The 22,218-nt window shown below is 31.4% G+C and overlaps 1 protein-coding gene across 4 annotated transcripts in view; it reads right to left on the reverse strand.

The window, feature by feature from the left end:
- Positions 1-3,053: 3,053 nt before the first annotated feature.
- LOC143068822 (synaptotagmin-14-like) overlaps positions 3,054-22,218 on the reverse strand; it is a 31,486-nt gene continuing 12,321 nt past the window's right edge. For 2 of the 4 annotated variants that reach the window (XM_076243135.1, XM_076243138.1), the window contains 8 exons: positions 20,174-20,332; positions 17,521-17,753; positions 13,101-13,380; positions 11,967-12,124; positions 11,100-11,289; positions 10,174-10,191; positions 8,843-9,055; positions 3,054-7,771 (listed from right to left, as the gene is read on the reverse strand). In XM_076243135.1, coding sequence (XP_076099250.1) covers positions 7,671-7,771; positions 8,843-9,055; positions 10,174-10,191; positions 11,100-11,289; positions 11,967-12,124; positions 13,101-13,380; positions 17,521-17,753; positions 20,174-20,332 — 1,352 coding nt within the window. In that variant the 3' untranslated portion in view covers positions 3,054-7,670. The remainder of the gene's footprint in view (positions 7,772-8,842; positions 9,056-10,173; positions 10,192-11,099; positions 11,290-11,966; positions 12,125-13,100; positions 13,381-17,520; positions 17,754-20,173; positions 20,333-22,218) is intronic. The other 2 variants (XM_076243136.1, XM_076243137.1) reach the window with 2 other exon arrangements.

Raw genomic sequence — 22,218 nt, forward strand, 5'->3', positions numbered from 1 at the left:
TTGTCGCGAAAAAAATAGATTGTTTTTCGCCGCAGGCGAAAAAAAAAGTTTGTACAGAAAAAAAAACCATAGCCCCCCCCAGAAAATCAAATGGTTGCTGCCTTATTATTTCATAATGACATCATACCTTCAGAGTCCTGGTCTATCTTTACTAAGGAATGAAACAAAAACTGTTATATGAAACAGAGTAAAGTTCTATTGTATAGAGAATTTACCAGTACTACATAAAAAAAATGGTTTTTTTTTTTATATATTTGTACAAATATAAACAAAATAAAAAATTATCTGTTTCACTTTTTGAATACTATGTGATGGAAAGAGCCAGCAAAATATGTACTTGTTAAAAATCACATCAGTAGAAACATTAGACTCTATCTTCCAAACCACCACATACAACCCCAAGTCCCAACAATAATCTACTGTCTACTGTTAAATTTTAAAAAAATAATTTTGAAAAAATAACTAAAATGTACCGGTATTTAGAAATATGAATATAAAAAAATGAAACATGGCCCACAAAACAATACAGCAGCTAAGTTATACAAATATGCCTCAGTAAATGTAGTATTTCATGGTTTTTAGTTGTGACAGTTATGCTTATAATATAAATATTGTATTCCTTTACACTAAAAAAAAAAGCTGGAAAAAAGTTCTTCTTCATAACAATATATAAAAAATAAAGTAATTTTAAGCAGATGTAGAAGTCTTGTGTTTCAACTGAATTTTACTGTGCATATTGTTGTGGTTTTTTTTCTTTCTACATTGGCTAAAGGAATAGGGGGAGGGTTGAGATCTCAAAAAAACATGTTTAACCCCGCCATATTTTTGCACCTGTCCCAAGTCAGGAGCCTCTGGCTTTTGTTAGTCTTGTATGATTTTTAGTTTTAGTTTCTTTTATATATTTCAGAGTTTAGTATGACATCCATTATCACTAAACTAATATACATTTCTGTTTAGGGGCCAGGTGAAACACACCTCTTGGTGCTGGATTACTCGCTGCATTGAAGACCCATTGGTGGGCTTGGGCTGTTATCTGCTCTTTGGTCGGGTTGCTGTCTCTTTGACACATTCCCCATTTCCATTCTCAATTTTATTAAAGGTTTTATTAGAAAGGGCATTTCCTCAAGGACAATTATTTTCCTAAGTAAAGGAGGGAAATGTATATAATGCTGGCCAAGGGGAGATAATAAGAAAAATATGTAAGTCAATATTTTTTAAAGTCCCTTGCATAATGTAAGGAGAATCCAGTATATGTAGCAAATAATTTTGGAATATGTTTATTAAACAGGAATAGGAGTAGAATACCAGTAACTGTCGTGACATAATATTTTACATTTTGTGAAAGACCAGATGTTTCTTTATTTAGCTATTATTCAGTGTTAAATATACAATGCTATTTTCTTAAAATTTCGCAATAGAGAACAAGAAGTTTAGTAACATCTAAAGTGTTCTTTGAATGTATTGATGTGTATTAAATATGAGAAAGAGACATCACACTATTACACCATTCTTGTGCTTGTATAAAATCTCAACCTTTGTAACTTATCCACTTCAAAAATAAAAATAGAATGTGTCCTTTGACATCATTGAAGAGACATTGCTTGTCAATATGTACCACTGGTGCAGAAAAATTGGTATTGTTTAATTTTGTTAACACAAATATCCAAATATTCATGCTAAAATAGTTGGCAGTGTTCACAATGCAGAGCCACTTGCAAATTGAAAATTAAAAATTCAACTTGACAAAAATGTTGTCTAATTTTCTTATAAAGGAAAATGTTTGAAAAAGATTTGTAAAATGTGTCAATATCTTCCTTGCACTGCATGCTTATGTTATTCTGTGCTAAAATATTTATTTTTTCTATTTTGTTTTTGGCAAAATGAAGAACAAATAAAGCAATCAAAAATTATGTAAATTGCATCAAGTGCAATCATGTCCTAACAGAAAACATCTTAAAGTGGTCTTCTCCCATAAGTGTGTCAAATATGAAATTAACATGTATTATGTCCCCTGTTTAGTTTTTTTGAACACTCTCAAGATATATTGAGCCACCTGTTGTATATAAACCCTGTGATCAGTCTAATTCACAATGGAGGAAAAGAGGACAGGATTGTGGTCAAAACAAATGGAACATATCTGTCATCATCTGTAATAGTGTTTGCAAAATTTTCTAAAAATTTATTTCAGCTACACATAAAACTCAGAGGTAGCATATTTGCCTTTAGTACAGGAGGTCTTTGTTTCGAACCCCAGCAAGGTTTAACCAGACTTCAAAAAATTTTGTTGATACTTCTCAGCTAAGCATACAGCATTTAGAAGTGAGCAAATCTCAGAGTCAAAATGATGTGTCTGGGTAAGGTAACAGATCTTCATCCTGTGGACTGTTATTTGTGAACCTGCATGTCTATTACAAAGCAGAGATAATATTCATATAACATTATCATGTTCTCATCCTGAATGTGCATAGTAATTTACCACTAGACATTAACCAGCCATTCAATATCATCACTATATGCATATGCTGCTGGAAAGATGCTACATAAACCTCAAATGAAAGAAGATTACTGTGTCAGGTTGAACTTAGCCTATGTTTGTTGGTTCCTTACAAAGTGTTCCAAAATTCCAATTGATGAAGATGAAGAGTACTCAGTGGGTAGAAGCCTAAAATATGATCTACAATATCATATGTAATGAATCAAGGTGATAAAGAGGAATTTGAATTTGTGGTTATTTTGCACACTACCAAGGGACATTACTCTGGTATAGCAAATGCGAAAACTGTCATAATGTATGTTTCACGTTTCTTTTTTATTATATATCTATAGATAAGACTGTTGGTTTTCCCATTTGAATGGTTTTCACTAGTCATTTTTTGGGGTCCTTTATAGCTTGCTGTTTGGTGTGAGCCAAGGCAATGTATTGAAGATGACTGTACTTTGACCTATAATGGTTTACTTTTTCAAATTGTGACTTGGATGGAGAATTGTCTCATTGGCATTGACTCATGCCACATTTTCTTATATCTATTGGTCAGGACAATTAAAGAAAAGAGTTAAACACAATATTATTTATTTACTTTAAATGTTTAATTTTTGTGCATGTATTTCTACAACATAGTGAAGTAACAAGTTAAAAGAGAGATATAAAAAATATCACAAGGTAAACAGACAACAGATAAAGATATATTAACCATCTACCCTAATGTTTTAACTGATCCTAAGTTTAACAGACAAAACAGACAACAATATGTTTTAGTACCTACTTTTTATCAAGGCATTTTTAAGATATAAGATATACATGTATAAAACAAATATCAATTTGCCTAATAATAGTTTGATTAAATTCTAAAATAAAAGAATGAATAGGATCGAGTGAAAACGAAGTAAAATATTCAAAGTTATATATAGGAGAGATCCTTACAAAATATTCACAATGAACATTTCAGATAACTTTTAAGGCTGTACCAAAACATACATGGATGGTACTTTGAAAATGGGTTAACCATCTGAAGAGGCAATTTTAACTCTCTTGAAATTTCAGATGGACTTCCCTTGGTCTGAAGAATATTTTAATGGAACAGCCCTTAAGTCCGTTCAGTATTGATTTTCTGCATTAAAAATTTCAAGAGAATGTGTTACTAATTGGTTAATGACTATATAAACATTCTAATTCATAAGTCAATCTATTTTTCTCAATTTGTACATGAATTTCAAATTTGAATTTTCAATAATACTGATTTTCATTTACAGTCACATTTAAGTACAGACCAAATAAAGCTAAGTAAAAATGTTCAGATCATTGATTGTATACATGGATAGAACACAGTTTTACAATACATTCAAAACATATTCCTCACAAATTGAGGAAGCAACCAATTTGTTTATATCCTATGTTAAATATGAAATTATATTTTCATAATTCATGCTTGGATGTGAGATTCTAACAGATACACACTCAGACCCTCAAATAACGAGAGCATAAAATACATATTGCTGATTATACCATGTGTAATTGTGTAGATCAATGTATTGCACCTTTACGACCATAAGTTCTTGAATAAAGTTCTGAGTATGATTTTTAAAATAAATATGAATGTTTTAAGTACATGCATAACTCGCACTGTGAATAAACTTGGGTGGAAAGTTAACTTTTTGGTCCCAATTTATGTGAATATCAAATTGTGTTACATGAGTATTGATAAACAAATCTATGGAATAAACAGTATGTTGAATTTGATAATTCAAACATTTAAAATAAACAAAATCGTTATAATAATTCCCCCAAATAATATTCAGGCCAGAATGACCCTGTAAAAAGATCTTTTTTCCTTTTAAGCTGGCCAAATTAAGTTTCCTTATCAAGTGAAAAAAAATAACACACAAGGATGCCTCTTTTTGTCGGCGTTTTGCATTTGCGCCGATCTGCATTTCATTTGCGCCGATTTATTTTACAGGTAAATAACAGGTAAATTACAGGTGAAATGATACAAGAAGATGTGGTATGAGTGCCAATGAGACAACTCTCCATCCCAGTAATGTTATTTTCATTTATCATTAAAGACCTCTTCAGTTAGCCAGTTGTACATATGTTATGAATTGTCAATCATAACATGTATAAAACTGTTGTCTCCTGCTTAAAATCAAGAAGTAAAAACCTAAGATAAAAGCACTTTGTTTATACTTAAATGACGAATTAAAAATATATGTGCAGCATTCAAATCCATAAAATCGGAATTCATTCAAATCATAAATCTGTTCTTGCCGAGTATGTTTAGGCAACACATCTAATATATTCCTTTCTTATGATTTCGCATCTTCTATATTTGGCGAATTAGTTGACCGTTATGGAATGTGTACTTGCACGTTGTCTAAGAATGTATAACATTTGTCATCAGAAGGAGCGGAGCGTCAGACAATGTCAAACGTGAAGCAGTCATCGATTTCATTTAGGGAAAGGAATGGTAACCTGAAACATTGGGATAGCCATTTACCAATTGCAATGTCACTTGATTTGTCTTTATACTCTGTGCTCAGCCAATATAAAAGTATAAACTTACCTGTAACTTACCTGTAAATCCAATTAGGAAAAAATATAAAATCGGCGCAAATGAAAGAATGAAAATTTTCAAAATCGGCGCAAATGTCATACGCCCCTTTTTGTGGATCCTCATTTATGCAACAAATAAATTTTATCCAAGCAAGTCTTGATTTTGAAGGAATTTTTCCATTTAAAATTCAAGCATATTTTATTCTAGTGGGAGGGGGGATTTTTATTCAAAATCAATTCATTCTACCAAGCATTTGGCTTGTATACCCTTTAAAATGTTATCCCATATGGAATGCTAAAGATTTAATACAAACAGCAACAACAAATATACAACTTTGTCAGGGAAAAGATGACATCTGGCTTAGTATTATCAATTTATGCAAGACTATTTCATTTATTTCATGCATTCACTGTCTTATCATTTTCACAACCCTAAAAATACTTAAGACTAACAAGACAACTGGAATGTTGAAAAAGATTATACAATATACACAGCTTACATACGATTTATACCTAATAGTGTAATTCACATGTTTTAATTAAATTTTCTTGCAAACTGTCAGATCTATTTCAATTTCATTAAAAGTCATTGTTATAGGCAAACATTGAAACCACAAGAACTGAAGATAAATTAAATATAATAGAAACAAGCTGTTTCACATGAAATGGCAGCTAGGGTACCAACCATATCTAAAATAGTTTTTAATGAAATGAAAATTAAATTTCTCCCTTGCAAGAAAACTAATTAATACATAAATGATTAACACAGCACTATAACACATACATATAACATTAGTTATTTTCAACTATTACTTTACAAACAAAATATAACAATTAAGAGAAACATATATAAACAGTCTAAAAAAAAAATTGAACACTTATCTAAAGGAACTTTGGTTTTGTCTTTGTGGGTTAACATCTACTCGAAAGAAAGACACTGATCATATTTTTTTATTTGATTTTGTGCACAAACTGTAAGTAGTTTTATATATCACAAGTGTAAAATCACATCCCTTTTAAATCAAAGTCATATAAAATCTATCCTAGTAGTTCATTTAAAGCTTTAATAACATACATATGATGACAATACATAATTTACAATGAGTCATCATAGTTTGCCTCAATCATCTCCCAAAAATAAATTGCCACAGCAGAAGAAATCAATTTTTTTTTTAAATCAAGATTAAGCTTCAATAAGCAAAAAAAATAATTTAAGGAAATGAATCGAAAAATGTAGATCAGAATGACTTACTTGAAGGAGATTTCTGTCCTTTGGGTCATATCTATAATATGTTGTATGATTACAATGAAATCTGTGTATAAAGGTCAGCTGGTGAGAAAGTAAAACTGATCTTATGCAAGAGGTGACCATTGAATCAATTTTCAAAATGCGTAGGTTTTAGCACAGGAAGAGAGTAATGTGCCAAGACATACTTTTTTGATAAAAGTAACAATTTTATCAGATTCGACAGTATATAGTTTTTAGAGTCTTTGAACTGCATTTGGTAAGATTTTACAAGATACTTTACACACCAAATTATCAATAAATTTAAAATCTAGCTGTTGATGAAAACAAGCCTTTCGACAATGCCCCTACCCTTAAACTTCTCTGAGTATAAAAACTTCAAAATATTTTTTTAAAATAGGTTATCTCCCCTTATTCTATATAATTGAATGTGTAAAGAATGTGCAAAGAAAAATAACATACATATACTGCGTTATATGTGTATAATAAAATCGTATATGAATAAAAACTGAACACTTAAGGTATGAAATGAACAAAAATTTACACTGCAAGAGCATTATGTAATCACAACCAAATATAAAAGATTGTCAAAAAAATCATTGAAATATAACAAAACAAGTCAATATTATGCACTCTGTAAAAAAGTAAGGAGAAGAAAAAAAAAACAAATGTATAATGTCAGATACACAGATACAGGTATAACAAAACAAGTCAATATTATGCATTAAGTATAAAAGAAGTAGAAAACAATTGTATAGTGTAAGATATTGGTAACAAAAATATGTAAATAAACTATATATTATGAGACTAACATTTTAATTATATTAATATTCTATAACCTTATTATTTTAATAATATTTTATAACAACTAACCCATAACTAGTAATAAACATATTTGTATTGAGTTTATGTGCTTATTTTGAGTAAAAAAACATAAAAATATTTCATTGGGACTATAACAATGGATTATTAATAACAACATATTGCAAAAAATGTGAGTATAGGTGGTTAATATTTCAGTCAAACAATATTATTTAAGCATGAAAGTTACTGGACCTGGTTATTTGTCAATAATACTGAGAAGAAAGCCAAAAAAATGTCTTTAAAAAACAATGATCAAAAATATACATCTAATTCAATAGATCAAAAACAATTGAGTTTTTCAAATTACTTATGAGGAAAATTGTCAACATTATGAAAGGTGTAAAATCTTTCAAAGAAATTTGTATATTCCAAGGGAAATAATTCTTTCAGCATTTATGCAATCTGGAAACAACAAAAATAAAAAAAGAGAATAAAAACAACATAATTTTTGTGGATCAATAATTTGTAGACATATATGCCACAAGTAGCATGTCTTTACATTTAACGTTTCAATCAAGACTCCAATAGTACATGCCAACGACAAACTTGATCACCTTTATTTTCCCTCATGTCTGTCCAATGAGAGAGCTCCTCTTCTCCACTGCTGTTCAATCCTGCAAAACAAATTAAGAATTCATTAAATTGAAATAAAAGCACACACTTTCACATGATATTAATTCTCAATCAAACTCTCTTCATCTGTAACATTATATCAAAGTTTTGTTGTTTGTGTATATTCCTTTTTAGTAAACACTAACATATAGACTATGTCATTAGATTTAAGATGATTCCAATTTCAAACTTTGAAAATTGAATCCGAGTAATATAAATGGCAAACCTGAAGGGGTGGGTTTCCTTTCAATGTCAGGCACATGAAGCACAAAGGTCTGGAACTTTCACAAACATTGTCAACTCACAAGAATATAACTACTGACTGTGTTGATAATTTTAATATGTCTTGGGACCAACTGATACAGTACTAAGAGAAGCAAAAAAATTAGAGAAGTTCAGATTTTTGTTCAAAAGGTCTTTCTTAGACTGCCATGTATCCACAATATTTTCCCAGACCTCCACAATTTAGTGATTTGTGAATTTAAATGAGTTCTTTCACTATGAACGTTTCACGAAACTGCAGCTATCAACATCTGTGGATCATGCAGGTCAAGAAATATGATTAAAATTGCTATTAATTGCACCTGATGGGCAATTTATAGTAGCATGTTGCTTGCCCTAATGTATGTCTATGATTGTTCCTCAAGACAAAACAGGCGTGTGGATTTTATGTATTGAATTTGTCTCCAATGTGGATTTTGATTGATTGTTGTCACATTTTAATCTTCTTCATGTTTATATGCATTGAAAAATATATATCTGATGAGAGAATTTCTGTCTTGTGGCCACTTGAACCAATGATTAAAATGCTGCTGACTGTTTTAAATACCCAGATGTCAGTAGTTTAAACTCTAAATTCCTAAATTTTCAAATTTTACAGAAAAGGCTAATTTTGTGGGGACCTTTTTAGTTTATGGCTCTTCAAAGCTTTTTGCCCTTACAGGGTATACATCCTTGGCTTTCAAATATTTGTCTTTGAGCTTTTATGATAACATAAACCCGAGAAATGAGCTTCGTACACATGAAATAAATTTATGTCCTGTTTTCTTTCTTTTTTTTTTTGTAAAACAAACCTAATGAAAACCATCCAATCATTTCTTTTTTCTTCATACTACGTTTGTTATACACAGAAACCATCAAGGTCACTTCAGCCAACTGAAACAATGCCACTTGGAACATGAACGTCTCCTTAAACAATGGATTTGGCTGTCCTCTTCTAACAGAGGTCTTACTTCTTGTGATTTCCTGACCAGTGGGGGACATTAAAGTTAGTTTGGCATAAGTATCTGAAATTAGAAATCATGTATTATTTAAACTAATGTGAATATTGTGAATATTTTTACTGGAAAAATATGATTCTTTGTTGTTTACTGCAATAAAGATATTTATTTTATTTATGTTTTATCTAAAGTTCTGTCTTGAAATTTTGCTTTTAAACTTGTTGTTTATTGGTGGGTTTTTTTGTCATGATAAAAAATTGCCTCAAATCTAATTCACCAGCATCTTCCCTAGCCAAGGTTACAATCCAGTTCCCTTCTCTCCCCACTTGGCAGATTAAGCCAACATTTGTGAGTATAATGCTGTGCCATCTATAAAGTAGAATAAAGTCACACCCATTCTGATTACGGGTACATCATTCTTTACCAGTGGCAGCACTAGCACTCTCTTCTGTGTGGAGGTATAAAAATAGTTGCGTCTTACAAATTTCGTATAGCAGGAATAAAAAAAATTACATTTGTATTTCAACAAATGTACAAGAAACATAACCCGGAACTTCAATTAGTTGATTAAGAACTTTAAAATTGTCATTAAACATTGTTCAATGTTTTGGGGATAAAGATGTGTTGCTCAATAGAATGTGACAATTGTTACTTACAATTTCTACATTTACATGTGCTCATCTTGAAGGCGCGTTTTGATTGGATGTAGCCAGTTATGACTTCTACCAATAGAAATCATTACCTTGTGTCTATGGAATTCTAGCTTAATTCACCAGGGGTGGAGAGGAGGGACTAGATTGTAACCCTTGGCTAGCGAAAATGAATCACCCGGTGGAATTGAACTTTAAGAAAGGTATGATCAAAAACTCACTACCCCATGCAAGTGTTTCATTAATTAACTGAACTTACAAGAGGATAAAAACCTTTCTTTATATGAAACTCTAAAAAAACATGCAAAGATATAAAAAAAATTTCAAAAATTAATGCAATATCTTCATATAAACAAAATTTATAAGCACTCCAAGTACTTGTAATTTTCCATGATTTTTACAACCCGAATGAATGCATAAATTTTTAAATCTACAAGAAACTAACAAAATAGAATAAAATAAAATATAACAAGGTGTTTTTTATCAGTAAGAGGAGGAAAATTCCCCAACATCACCAAGAATCATTTACTTAACCTTTTATTTTTATGATAGCTGGAATATCAACAAATAAAATACATTTATATAACTATGACAACAATATTGAACTCAATGTCATTCATATTCATTAATGTATCTGTTGAGGAAGAATCAAAGCCATTATTTAAAACTGGTAAAATAAATCGCTGCAAGCCTATGGTAAATATGATATCTAGTAGACTCACTTAAAGGGAGATAATTCATATTTGATAATTAATCTAATACCTTTTAACATTACTAATCAACAGAAACTTATCTGGAGGTTATTAAAGCCCTACAATAAAAGCTTCTATCTGACCAAAGACATATTGTAGCATTAAATTAATGATAAGAAATGTTATAGGTTTCAGAAGTTTCTGAAAAAATGCTTCAGGTGTAATACCACCATTGATTTCCCCTATTAGTCTTTGTTAAATTTGCACTTTTCAAAAAAATGTGTAGAATTTATCTTTGTTTCAAATAAAGAAATACTTTGCATGAGTAAAGTTTTATCCTGTCCAGTACTATAGAAAAAAATTCACATAACATTTCATTGCATATAAGAAAATAACCATCACTGGAAGTAAATCAATCAAATTTCTCCCCTTATTTTATCTGTGTACAAGGTTTAGTCACCATGTAACCTCAAGATTACAAAATATTCTATAGAAATCCCACATAAAAAAATAATGGTGCTTTAAAATACCCAAGACATATGTTTATGACACAGAAATCTTTTACTGCAATAAAATGTAGGATTAATTACCTACAACTGTTAAATTCAGGGGAATATTTTTTTAGACGTATTTTCGTATACAACCGGATGTGACGTACCATGATTTGGTGGTATTACACCTTCAAAGACCAATACATACGTTCTTTTGATAGTACATTACATATTAGCTATGAATTTTTAATAAAAGTCAAGTGTATAGAAAGTTAACCTGGAGCTCTGTTCTTAGCCATGTTTCTGAAGTTACTTCCTTTGATGACTTCAACAGTCAATCGACCAGTTGTTCCATTATAACCAAGACCCAACAACAACTCTGGCATGCCACCATGCTGCATGGACTGGGTAGAAGATGCACTGTCACTCCTTGAAAGACTGGATACATCAAATTGTGACTCTCCACCCTAAAATATAAAAAAAAAACATAAAGGTTTTTATATTTTACAGATATATTCACAAATAATTTAGTCAGACTGAAATTTTCAGCCAAATTATTAAAATGATGATCATGGATGTTTAAAGTTCAGCAGGAAATAAATATGCATATTCAGGATGAGAACATTTTAATGTGACATGAATATATAACGCTGCTTTGTACTAGACTAACATGCTGAGCCAGATTTTTAACATGCTAGTTTACAAGGTAACAGTCAACAGGAAGACATGTCACCTTATCCAGGAAAATAATTCGAAGATGGAGCCAGCAAGCTTTTGCTTTCACTCCTTAATGCTGCATGCTTTAGGGTATCTTATGTTTTTGATAATTGGATTTTTTTACATACCACTGTACAGTTTCAATAGCAACTATCAACTTGTCTAAATGTTACAATTTCTAACGCTATGCTAAGAAAACTGACTATCAAAATTTCTTGTTTTTCCTTGAAATTAACCTACGGTAGATTTCTGTATCTCAAGGTGTTAAAAAACAACATTTACATTATTTTTGTCTGAAACTGTCAACATCATGACTATGCACCTTACTTATAATTTGTAACTAAAATATAAACTTTGAAGTTTAAAATCTAATACCTGTACTTGTAATATGTAGCGCAAAAAATCTTCTTATCAATCTCTAACTTACACTAAGGTTACTCCTTGGTTCAAGAATGACAAAATGAGTGGAAGCACTATCAAGATTCAATGAGGCAAATCCTATAATACTTTCTCCTATCATTCTCTCTCTCCTCATCCTCTCTACACCATATAGACGAATACGTATTCCCATACTATGGACTTCCTCTGAAATACAATGATAAGAAGGTTAAACATTTTAAAACTTCTTCTTATGTTTCTATGTATAAAAGGATCTTCAAGATTTATATGATGTCACAATTTGGTGTGCCTATGTGAGAAACATGTACTAGAAACCACCAATCACACTTTTTTCAAGTTTTCTAAAAACAATTTCAGGGACTAAAAAAGTATGTCTTTGTAAAATTTTACAGTTACAACATCAGATTTGTTTCCCTTTCTTATTTGAATATTTTTAGGTTTCCAGATATCAAATTAAGTACCTGGTACTGTTTGACAAATAATAAATGTGATACAAAATTCTGGCAATAAAACCTTATAATGCAAACATCAATAAGATTGTTGTTGTTGATTTTTTTAAGTAATAAAATAAATTAATGACCATAAATAGAAAGTGGACAAGTTTTTGTCAGTTTTGACATTTATCTTTCAAGGATTTAGTCCCTTCAACATCAGGAACCTTTTTTTATTTTCTTTAGATTTGAAGGAAAAGAATAGATACTCATTGTCCAACTTTTCGAATTAAAGGCATGATTAAATCTTTACATTTTTGTTAATGTACACTGTATAAATTTGTTTTTTGTTCATTAATATGTACATAAACCAGACCATTAGTTTTCTTTTTTTAACTGTTTTACATTTGTCATTTCAGGGCCTTTAGCAGACTATGCAGTAAGGTTTTATTCATTGTTGAAGCCTTATAGTGCCCTATAGCTGTTATTTCTGTGTATTGTCTCTTTTGGAGAGGAATCTCATTGGCAATCATACCACATCTTCCTATTTTATATACCAGTAGACCAAAAATCACAGGCTTAGGAACTAAACAATACAAATTATTTAGAAAGACATCTAGAGCTTGTCATATGACATTTAACATCTGACCACCACCCAAACTGTTTGCTCTTAGTTTAAGAACTATAAATCTAATACTACTTGAAAGAATAAAACAATGTCATAACATTACCTTGTGGTATTTTACTAAAGACAAAACTCTCTTGGTACACAGGATTCTGTCCAGATTTGACTTTGGTTTTAAACTTCTGTTTCTTGGTAGGCAGTAATACGATCCTAACTTGAGCATGGCTTGCACCACCACGTTCAACACTAGGAATTTCCTGAGCTTGGTGTACAGTTATTGCCATTCTGCCACGTTTGGGGTCGTAGGAAAAGGTCATCTCTATGCTGCCACATTTTGATATTAGAGGTGGTTCTTTCTGAAGGTCACTGACATCAAATAAATGTTCCTGGAATTGTAAAAATTATGCAAAATTAAAATAGATACAAGTTAAATGTCATAAGACAGCAACCAAACAATATAAAAATATTAAAAGACATTTAGAGGTCTCCATAAATACACAAAGTATTTATGGAATATTTCAAGCTTTACATCAAAGGGTCTAGCACTAACAACTAAATTGGCCTACTATACAATGGATAAAAGAATATGGTGACTTAAAAAAGATGAGAGACCAACCTAACAACATGAAACATCAAACAACATTTAGAGGTCTCCATAAATAGACAAGTTTCTATCATATGTAAAGCTTGAAATCAAGAGTCAGTCTATTATCAAAACCAATAAGGAAAAAGAAAATGCTACATTTAAATAGATATGTGTTCTACGTCAAGGACATGGACACAAAGAACTAAAGGAGATCTATTAACAGACAAGTTTCCATATGATATGTCAAGTTGTTAATAGGAATAATAGCCTGGAGTCCAGTATCAACAAGCAAAATGAATGACTGGTAAAAGAAATAATTACTGTAACAACAGAACTTTTATAGATTTTTTTTCCTACAGGGAATTCCGAAGTGTTAACCTCTACGTTAAATGCTCTAGGATTAGTAATGCATTAATTAAAACTTGCATTTCTCAATCTGATCGCTTTATTTGTATACTGCATTTTATGAAATTACATTAATTGACATACATGTTGGTAAACTGTAGCAGAAATTAATACATGCAATAATTTCTGAAAGTGTTGTTTTCGTTCAAATAAAAAAATTATGAATTTTTATAATCTGATCACTTTATTTGTAAACTGCATTGTATGAAATTACATTAATTGACATACATGTTGATAAACAGTAGCAGAAATGAATGCATGCAATAATTTCTGAACATTTTGTTTTTGTTAAAATAAAACTGGAGCATAGCATAAATGCAAAGAAGACTTCCTGTATCATTTGAATACAATGTCTAACATATTAGTCATCTAAATGCTAGTTCCTGTGATAAGAAATAAAAAAAAAAAAATCTTTCGCCATCAACCAATTAATTAACTTACATAGCTGACTGCCATATGGATTTGATATTTTCCAACAGCAATTTTATATTCCTATGATTAGTATTGCTTTTTTTCCATGTTTTGTCCTAAATTCCATTATATTACAAGACATTTTCATATAAATGTTTATAAATCCTTCACAATGGTATTGCAGACTGTAATATTGACATTTAACAATTTGTTGATTGACCTCATCGTACAGATCACTAATTAATTAATCAATACCAATTAGTGTAATTATTGTGACACATACTCTAATAGCTGTTGCACTAACATGTATAATACAACTAGAATAACAAATTCACTTTGATAAAAGTACAACTAAATTGCTTTTTTAAACACTGAGAGATGTCTTATCAAGTGTATGAAAAGACGAGATGTGATGTGATTGAAAATGAGACAACTGTCTTCCAAAGACTACATGACTAGAATGTAATAGCTTGTGGTCATTGTACATGTACGTCCTTCAATGACGGGAATGTAATATGATATTGGTACCGTAAATAATTCTAACTAGATATCATTGAGATGGGAGCCATCTCTGTGGGCCCCGCTGTGAATAATGTGCATTAAAAAATTGTATCTTTACCATAGGACATGGGTTTGTCAACTGAAATCAAAGTTTTTGACCTTGACCTTTGACCTAGGAAGTTGTAAATAAATTATGACACACCCTTTGGTGTTGGTTTATAAACATGTCAAGTATAAACTTTGAAATGATAACGGTTCTCAAGATATAGAGCGGACACGATCTTTACCATAGGACACGGGGTTGTCAACTGAAACCAAAGTTTTTGACCTTGACCTTTGACCTAGGAAGTTGTACATAAATTATGACACACCCTTTGGTGTTGGTTTATATACATTTCAGGTATAAACTTTAAAATGATAATGGTTCTCAAGATATAGAGCGGACACAATCTTTACCATAGGACATGGGGTTGTCAACTGAAACCAAAGTTTTTGACCTTGAACTTTGCCCTAGGCAGTCGTTCATAAATTATGACACACCCTCTGGTGTTGGTTCATATACATGTCAAGTATAAACTTTGAAATCATAACGGTTCTCAAGATATAGAGCGGACACGATCTTCACCACAGGACACAGGGTTGTCAACTGAAACCAAAGTTTTTTGACCTTGACCTTTGACCTAGGAAGTTGTACATACATCATGACACGCCCTCTGGTGGTGGTTAATAAACATGTAAAGTATAAAGTATGAAATCGTAATGGTTCTCTAGATATGGAGCGGACACAAAGTTATTACAAAGTGTTACGGACGGACGGACGGACGGACGGACGGACGGACGGACGGACGGACAGACTGATCACTATAGGGCGACCCGCCTTTGGCGGGGCCCTAATAATATCAGGTGTATGTTTGTAGGTGTTTTATTTGGGAGAGGGGACAGGAGTTGACAAATACAATATTATTTGGGAGAGGGGACAGGAGTTGACAAATACAATATTTCAAACAAGTAAAAATAGCATCACAGAAAATTAGCTAGCAAAACTTGTTGCTTAAAAGGAAGAAAATCTGATGAAATATTACAGTATTTAGCCTTTAAAGGTACTTAGTTTTTATTAATTACGCAAAAACAATAAGACCATTAATTTTTCATGGAAAATCATCATAATGTCATGTTCAACTGGCAGTACTCCAATTACTGTGGATTCATTATTATTCGTTGAATACCAATTTTCGTGGATTTCGTGGGTACAGGTGAACCACGAATTCAAATGTTCAACGAAAACAATATTTTCAATAGGCTTTGTATACAGAGATTGGCAAAACCACGAAATCAAATATCCACGAATATGCAAGTTTTCAGCCATCAACGAAAATTGATACCCACGAAAATAAATGAATCCACAGTAGCAGTTAATTACATCATAAGATTTGTTTACTTGGAGTGTTTAGCAGTGAAGATGCTTTAGAATTCATGCTGCCATACAAGGGAAAAAAACAACGTAGTAACAAAGCAATTTTGAGAATGCTGAATAACAAATCTACCAACCTTCTAGGCAAGATGCATAATAAGATTGAGTTTAATAACAAAACATCTATCATAAGGACAGTTTATAAATAATTTGTTCAAAGTGATTTTCAATTACTTTTAAATTGTTGCTTTGCGTTCTGACAAGAGACTTTTAAATTGTTGCTTTGTGTTCTGACAAGAGACTTTTAATGCATACTGGTAATTTAAATATTTTTTCTACAGTCATTACTCAATTAATGTTGCTGAAGGGAAATAAAAATAATGGTAATGTAAAGTATAACTAAGGTTATCTTTTATTCATATCATGTTTTCAATGTTTTACACAGAATTTTCCCTAACTAACAAATACATTTTAAACTTTGTTTTCAGAACACATTTCAAAATTTTATAACCTTCACAGCAATATATACACATATATTTTTTTATAAAATGTCATTATGATACATGTACAACTTTTCATTTTGATGTTAAACCTATTTCATACTTGTGTGTTATATAATGTATAATTGTGTGTTTTTTTTATTCCCAATCTGTATATGATTGATTTGGCATATTATCTGAGAAGCAAATCATCAAAATTTGGTGCAATGAAAATAGTTTATTACACTGCATCAACTTTATACCATTCATTTTATTTTTTAAAAAGACTAGACCATTCAATAGTTTTCCCGTTTGAATGGTTTTACACTAGCTATAGTTATTTTTTGGGTCCCTTTATAAGCTGGCTGTGCGGTGCCAAGGATCTGTGTTGAAGACCATACCTCGACCTATCATGGTTTACTTTTATAAATTGTGATTTGGATGGAGAGTTGTCTAATTGGCACTCATAGCACATCTTCCTATGTCTAAATACTGCAGCTTTGAAAAAGTAGGCAGTTCATTGGTGTTCTAAAAGGAATGTATAAACATAGACGGATCCAGGGTTGATAATTTAGTGAATCACTGAAGCATAACTGTAGTGTTTCCCCTCTTATGGCAGTAAGTGGGTCCCTCCCCCCTTTTATAAAAAGTTCTGAATTTGCCACTGATAAACCTCTGCCTTAGCATAGTTATTTTTGCATTTAAGTTAACAGCTATGAATAATAATACATACATCAGCATCCTGTGAAGTGGTGTCCTGTAAATCTGTAGTAAATTCACTTCCAGATAATGATGGAGTTGGCTCTGTCTGGTATGCTTTATTGTCAAATATTAACTGTTGTTGTGAGCTTGTATCATCTGCAACGGCATTCCCAGTCGCATCTTTTCTTTTGTCTACAACCTCTGTATCACTAGAGTCTAACTGAGGATCAGCTAAGGAATCCTGGCTACTGACAAGAGTATCTGCTGTAATATAAAACAAAAGTTAAGTTGCACTACCGTTGGTTTTTGACCACTAGCTGGCGTTAATGCATAAAATGAAACAATCTTTATACCAATAATGTACTATTAGAGTGTACAACTTAGTCTGGAATCTGATGTCCAGTGGTTGTCATTTGTTGATGTGTTTTATAAGTGTTTGTCTTTTTTTTATTTAGATTATATAGATTAGACTGTTGGTTTTTCTGTTTGAATGGTTTTTTGGACTCTTTATAGCTTACTGTTCAGTGTGAGCCAGGATTATTGTGATTAAGTTTAGTTTCCATCCAGTGGCGGATGCAGGAATTTTCGAAAGGGGGGGTGCTAGCCCAGGGCAAAGGGGGGGGTGCAGGGGGGGTGCAAACATATGTCCCGATTCAAATGCATTGATCGGCCAAAATAAAGGGGGGGTGCGGACCCCCGGAACCCCCCCTCTGGATCCGCCACTGCCATCTACCTATAACAATTTCACAGAGTAGAACTATTTAAGGTTTACTCTGGACAATAAATGCCAAGTGGTGAGCAAAGCTCACATTGGTCCATTAAGCCAGTCCTCCTCTGACTTTAGTTCGCTTAAAACTGCAATTTTTAAGTATTTAACTACAGTCATTGTATGATGTATGTTATATCTCAGGATTCCCAAGAGATGAAATCTAAATTCTATTAATATTTCTCCGAGGATTTATTGCCAATACAATTCTGTTAAAACTGAAGAAATGAATTTTGTTAATTATAGTTTACTACCATTTTTGACATTTCATCAAATTCTGTTATTTCTAATGCTTTCTGGAAAGGTGTAGGAAAAGATTAAAAGTTGCATGCTTTTATGATATTTAAGACTTCAAAATATTTAAGATTTAATAAATTCTACTCTATAAGTTCCTGCATTATTTATCAGTACAATGTACTTAAATTCTGATCAGAATGCCTACACATATATAATAATCTAATATTCCACTAATAAAACAGCTGTAAAAGAATGAAACCTTCTGCTCTTTACCAGGAAGTTTATAAATTTTAATCTTCCAATTGAACGACAGCCACAAACAGCTGTCAGAAAGCAGCTTTCAATAAACAACAATTTGTCACTCTAATCAGATCTTGGACTATTTTTTGTGTTAGATTAAATTCTTTATTTGACACAGTTTTAACAATTTTAATTTCTGAATATTATATTTGTAAATTTTTATGTTGGTCACAATCATAAAAGTATGTGAAATACTGTGAATTCATTAGTATTCGTTGGATACAAATTTTCATGGATTTCGTGGGTACAGGAGATCCACGAATTTAGATGTTCAACGAATACCACATTTTCAAAAGGAATGAATGCAGACTTTGCCAAAACCTAGAAATTAAATTTCCACGAATATGCAAGCTTTCCTCAAACCATCAAAATTGGTATCCACGAAAATAAAGGAATCCACAGTACCATTTTCCTTCAAACTAGTTCAATGAGTCTTTGTACAGGGAACCAGATAGATTTTTAAAATACAGGAACTGATATAACTATGAATCATATAAAAAAAGAAGATGTGGTTTGATTGCCAATGAGACAACTGTCCACAAGAGACCAAAATGACACAGACATAACAACTATAGGTCACTGTACAGCCTTCAACAATGAGCAAAGCCCATACCGCATAGTCAGCTATAAAAGGCCCCGATAAGACATGTGGTGCTATAAAATGACTTTATATAACAAGAAAGTTAGAAACCAGACTGCTTTTAAAATGCATGAACTGATAGAACTATGTATCAGGAGGTAAAATGTAGTATAAAGTCTTTATATAACAGGGAACTAGCTTTAGACTGCTTTAAAAATACTGATGAACTGACTACTGAGAGAACTACGAATCAGGATATGATGTAATATTGTCTGCCATTTTACTAAAATTCATTACTTCAAATTAATTTCAATTGTTGATGTCTCTATATTTAATAAGATTATGTTAACTCAGATTCACTACTCACTGATATTATAAAGTACATTCTATAATACATATATATGTTAATGTAATTACATGACTTCAAATCAATACAATAATTTTGACATTTAAAGTCCAATTCTTTCATTTTTCTAATGGATTTATCCCTATGGAAATAAAATTGCTAAACTGTCAGCCAAATGCCTTTCGGCCTGTATATATGAGGTATTAAACTGTGTGTAATAATGAGTCATTGTGGTATGATAGTCAAAATATGGTAAAAATACAATAACTCCCATAAAGAGGCTCTAATGTGTCAAGCATATAGGTCTATACCATAATGGACATCTTCCAACAGAATCAGGTAAACATCAGTCAACAAAATGGCTGAGAAACAATGCCATTAAAAGACACATGAAAATGCCCCTTTACCATTTAAATGCTGGAACACATATGGTGAGAGTTAATGTTTCTACCCACCTTTGCGACTACGTCGCCTGCCACCTTTACCACTTTTGCCACTTTTAATACTATGCAGTGTGTCTGAACGTTTTATACTATGTGCCTTATGAAACTTGTTTTGCATCTCATCATCGCTATCACTTGATGATTCTTCATCCTCATAGGCAAATGCACTTCCTGTAATAAAGTAAATGTAAATAAATGTACTGACCATAAATAATAATTTTCACGTATACATCCAAACTATGCTGTTGTTGACATTAACATTGCTGCCAATATTCTTGATGTTAAGTATCAATAAACTGTAAACCAACTTATTTTCAGGGACACTTACTTTTGCATTAAGCTTTATCTTGTCAATAAGCGGTAATTCAATTTTGCGATTTGCAAATTTACATCAATAAATCAGGGAATATACAAGTTTTAAATGTTCATGAAGATTTATATTTGTGTTATTTTTCTTCATACAAAAGTAAATCGCTCTCGGAAATTATTCAGTTTACAGTATGATGCAGTCTGATTGTACATATTATATGTATAACTTCTATATATATAAACTGAATGGTGTATAAATGAATCTTATGTATTTTTCAAGGTAACTGGTTTGTTTCAGGTGACTTTACCCTAGATTCACTGGAATCAATCTAAAACAAGTGCATAACAAAAGTAAAGTTGCAGTTGTAAGATAAGTTCACAACCTTTCTATTAAAGTTCAAACTGCCCTGCCCTTGTTGTTTCAGGATTTCTTTATGAATTAGTGAAATCTATCTCTAACATTATTCAAAGATTTAACTTCCGTCTCATGGTCTTAAAGTAGCCAACTCACTTCAACTGAAGAGAGTTGTCAGTTGTATCATTGCCAAGTAAAATCAAGGACTTTGAAATTGACATTTCTATTTATGCTCCCAGCATGTAGAATTTCAGAACAAAGGGGAAGACTGGTGGACTCAAGAGTCAAAATAATGTGTATGAGTAGGGTGACATTTTCTTGGAATATAAGTTCATTTCTGATATACGCGAGTAGGTTCCACTGAAATAAATATGAATGTAGTACAGTATTTGTTGGTGACAGAACAAAGGGTATGATAATGATATACCAGTTTATCTCCCAGCAGGGCTGAAACTTAAGTTCTCATGTCCTTCTTAGCACAAAATATAGTAAAAATTATGAAAAACTCATACATGTCATATGACATTAATATAGGTAACTCAGTGGTTGTCTTTGGTTCTTGTTTGTCATATGTTTTTTTTTTTTTAATTGTAATGTTTAAAATGTGAAACAATTAAAATGATAAAAAACCAACAGCCTTATTTAAAGTTTAAATAAGGCTGTTGGTTTTCTCATTTTAATTGTTTCACATTTATCATTTTTATAGCTGAATTTATGGTATGTTTTTTTTACTCATTCTTTAAGGCTGTACTTTTACCTATAATTTACTGATTCTTTCTTTGTCTGCTGAACTCTGGTGGATAGTTGTCTCATTGGCAATCATATCACATCTCCTTATTTTTATATTTATATCACTTAAAGTTCAGATGTGGCCAAAAGGTCAATTGCATCTAAGTTAAGGTAAAATTACAGGCTTATATAAATCTATTCTTCTAATTATTCCCAACAGATGGAATAATTCATTCAACTGAAAGCAATTTCAGGACAGATATTCCATATCCTTAGCAATCAAATAAAAGCTGATTGACTTTATTTGCTTATGCTTTTAATTACAACATGTTTTAAACAGAATTTTCATTTCTCTTGAAACCAACCATGTTCATAACAATATAACATGCCATAATCATAGTTACCTGATTTTTCATTTTATTTTTTATCAATATTGAAGTCATTTTATAAAACATTAATTAAGAGTTTACATGGGACCACTGAAAACTTCATTTTAATGGTCCCTACGGAAAAGTGTATTGATTTTAAAGTGTACAAGGCTTGACAATCTTTCACAAACATTGTTTTTTGCCGTAAACCGTTTAACCTTCAGATAGCTTGTGTAAATATAGTTTTCTGTAATTCTAGTATGGGTATTAAATAGTAAGCAGTATTAGTAGATCAA

Source organism: Mytilus galloprovincialis, chromosome 3, assembly GCF_965363235.1.
Source record: "Mytilus galloprovincialis chromosome 3, xbMytGall1.hap1.1, whole genome shotgun sequence".
Taxonomy (NCBI): Eukaryota; Metazoa; Mollusca; class Bivalvia; order Mytilida; family Mytilidae; genus Mytilus; species Mytilus galloprovincialis.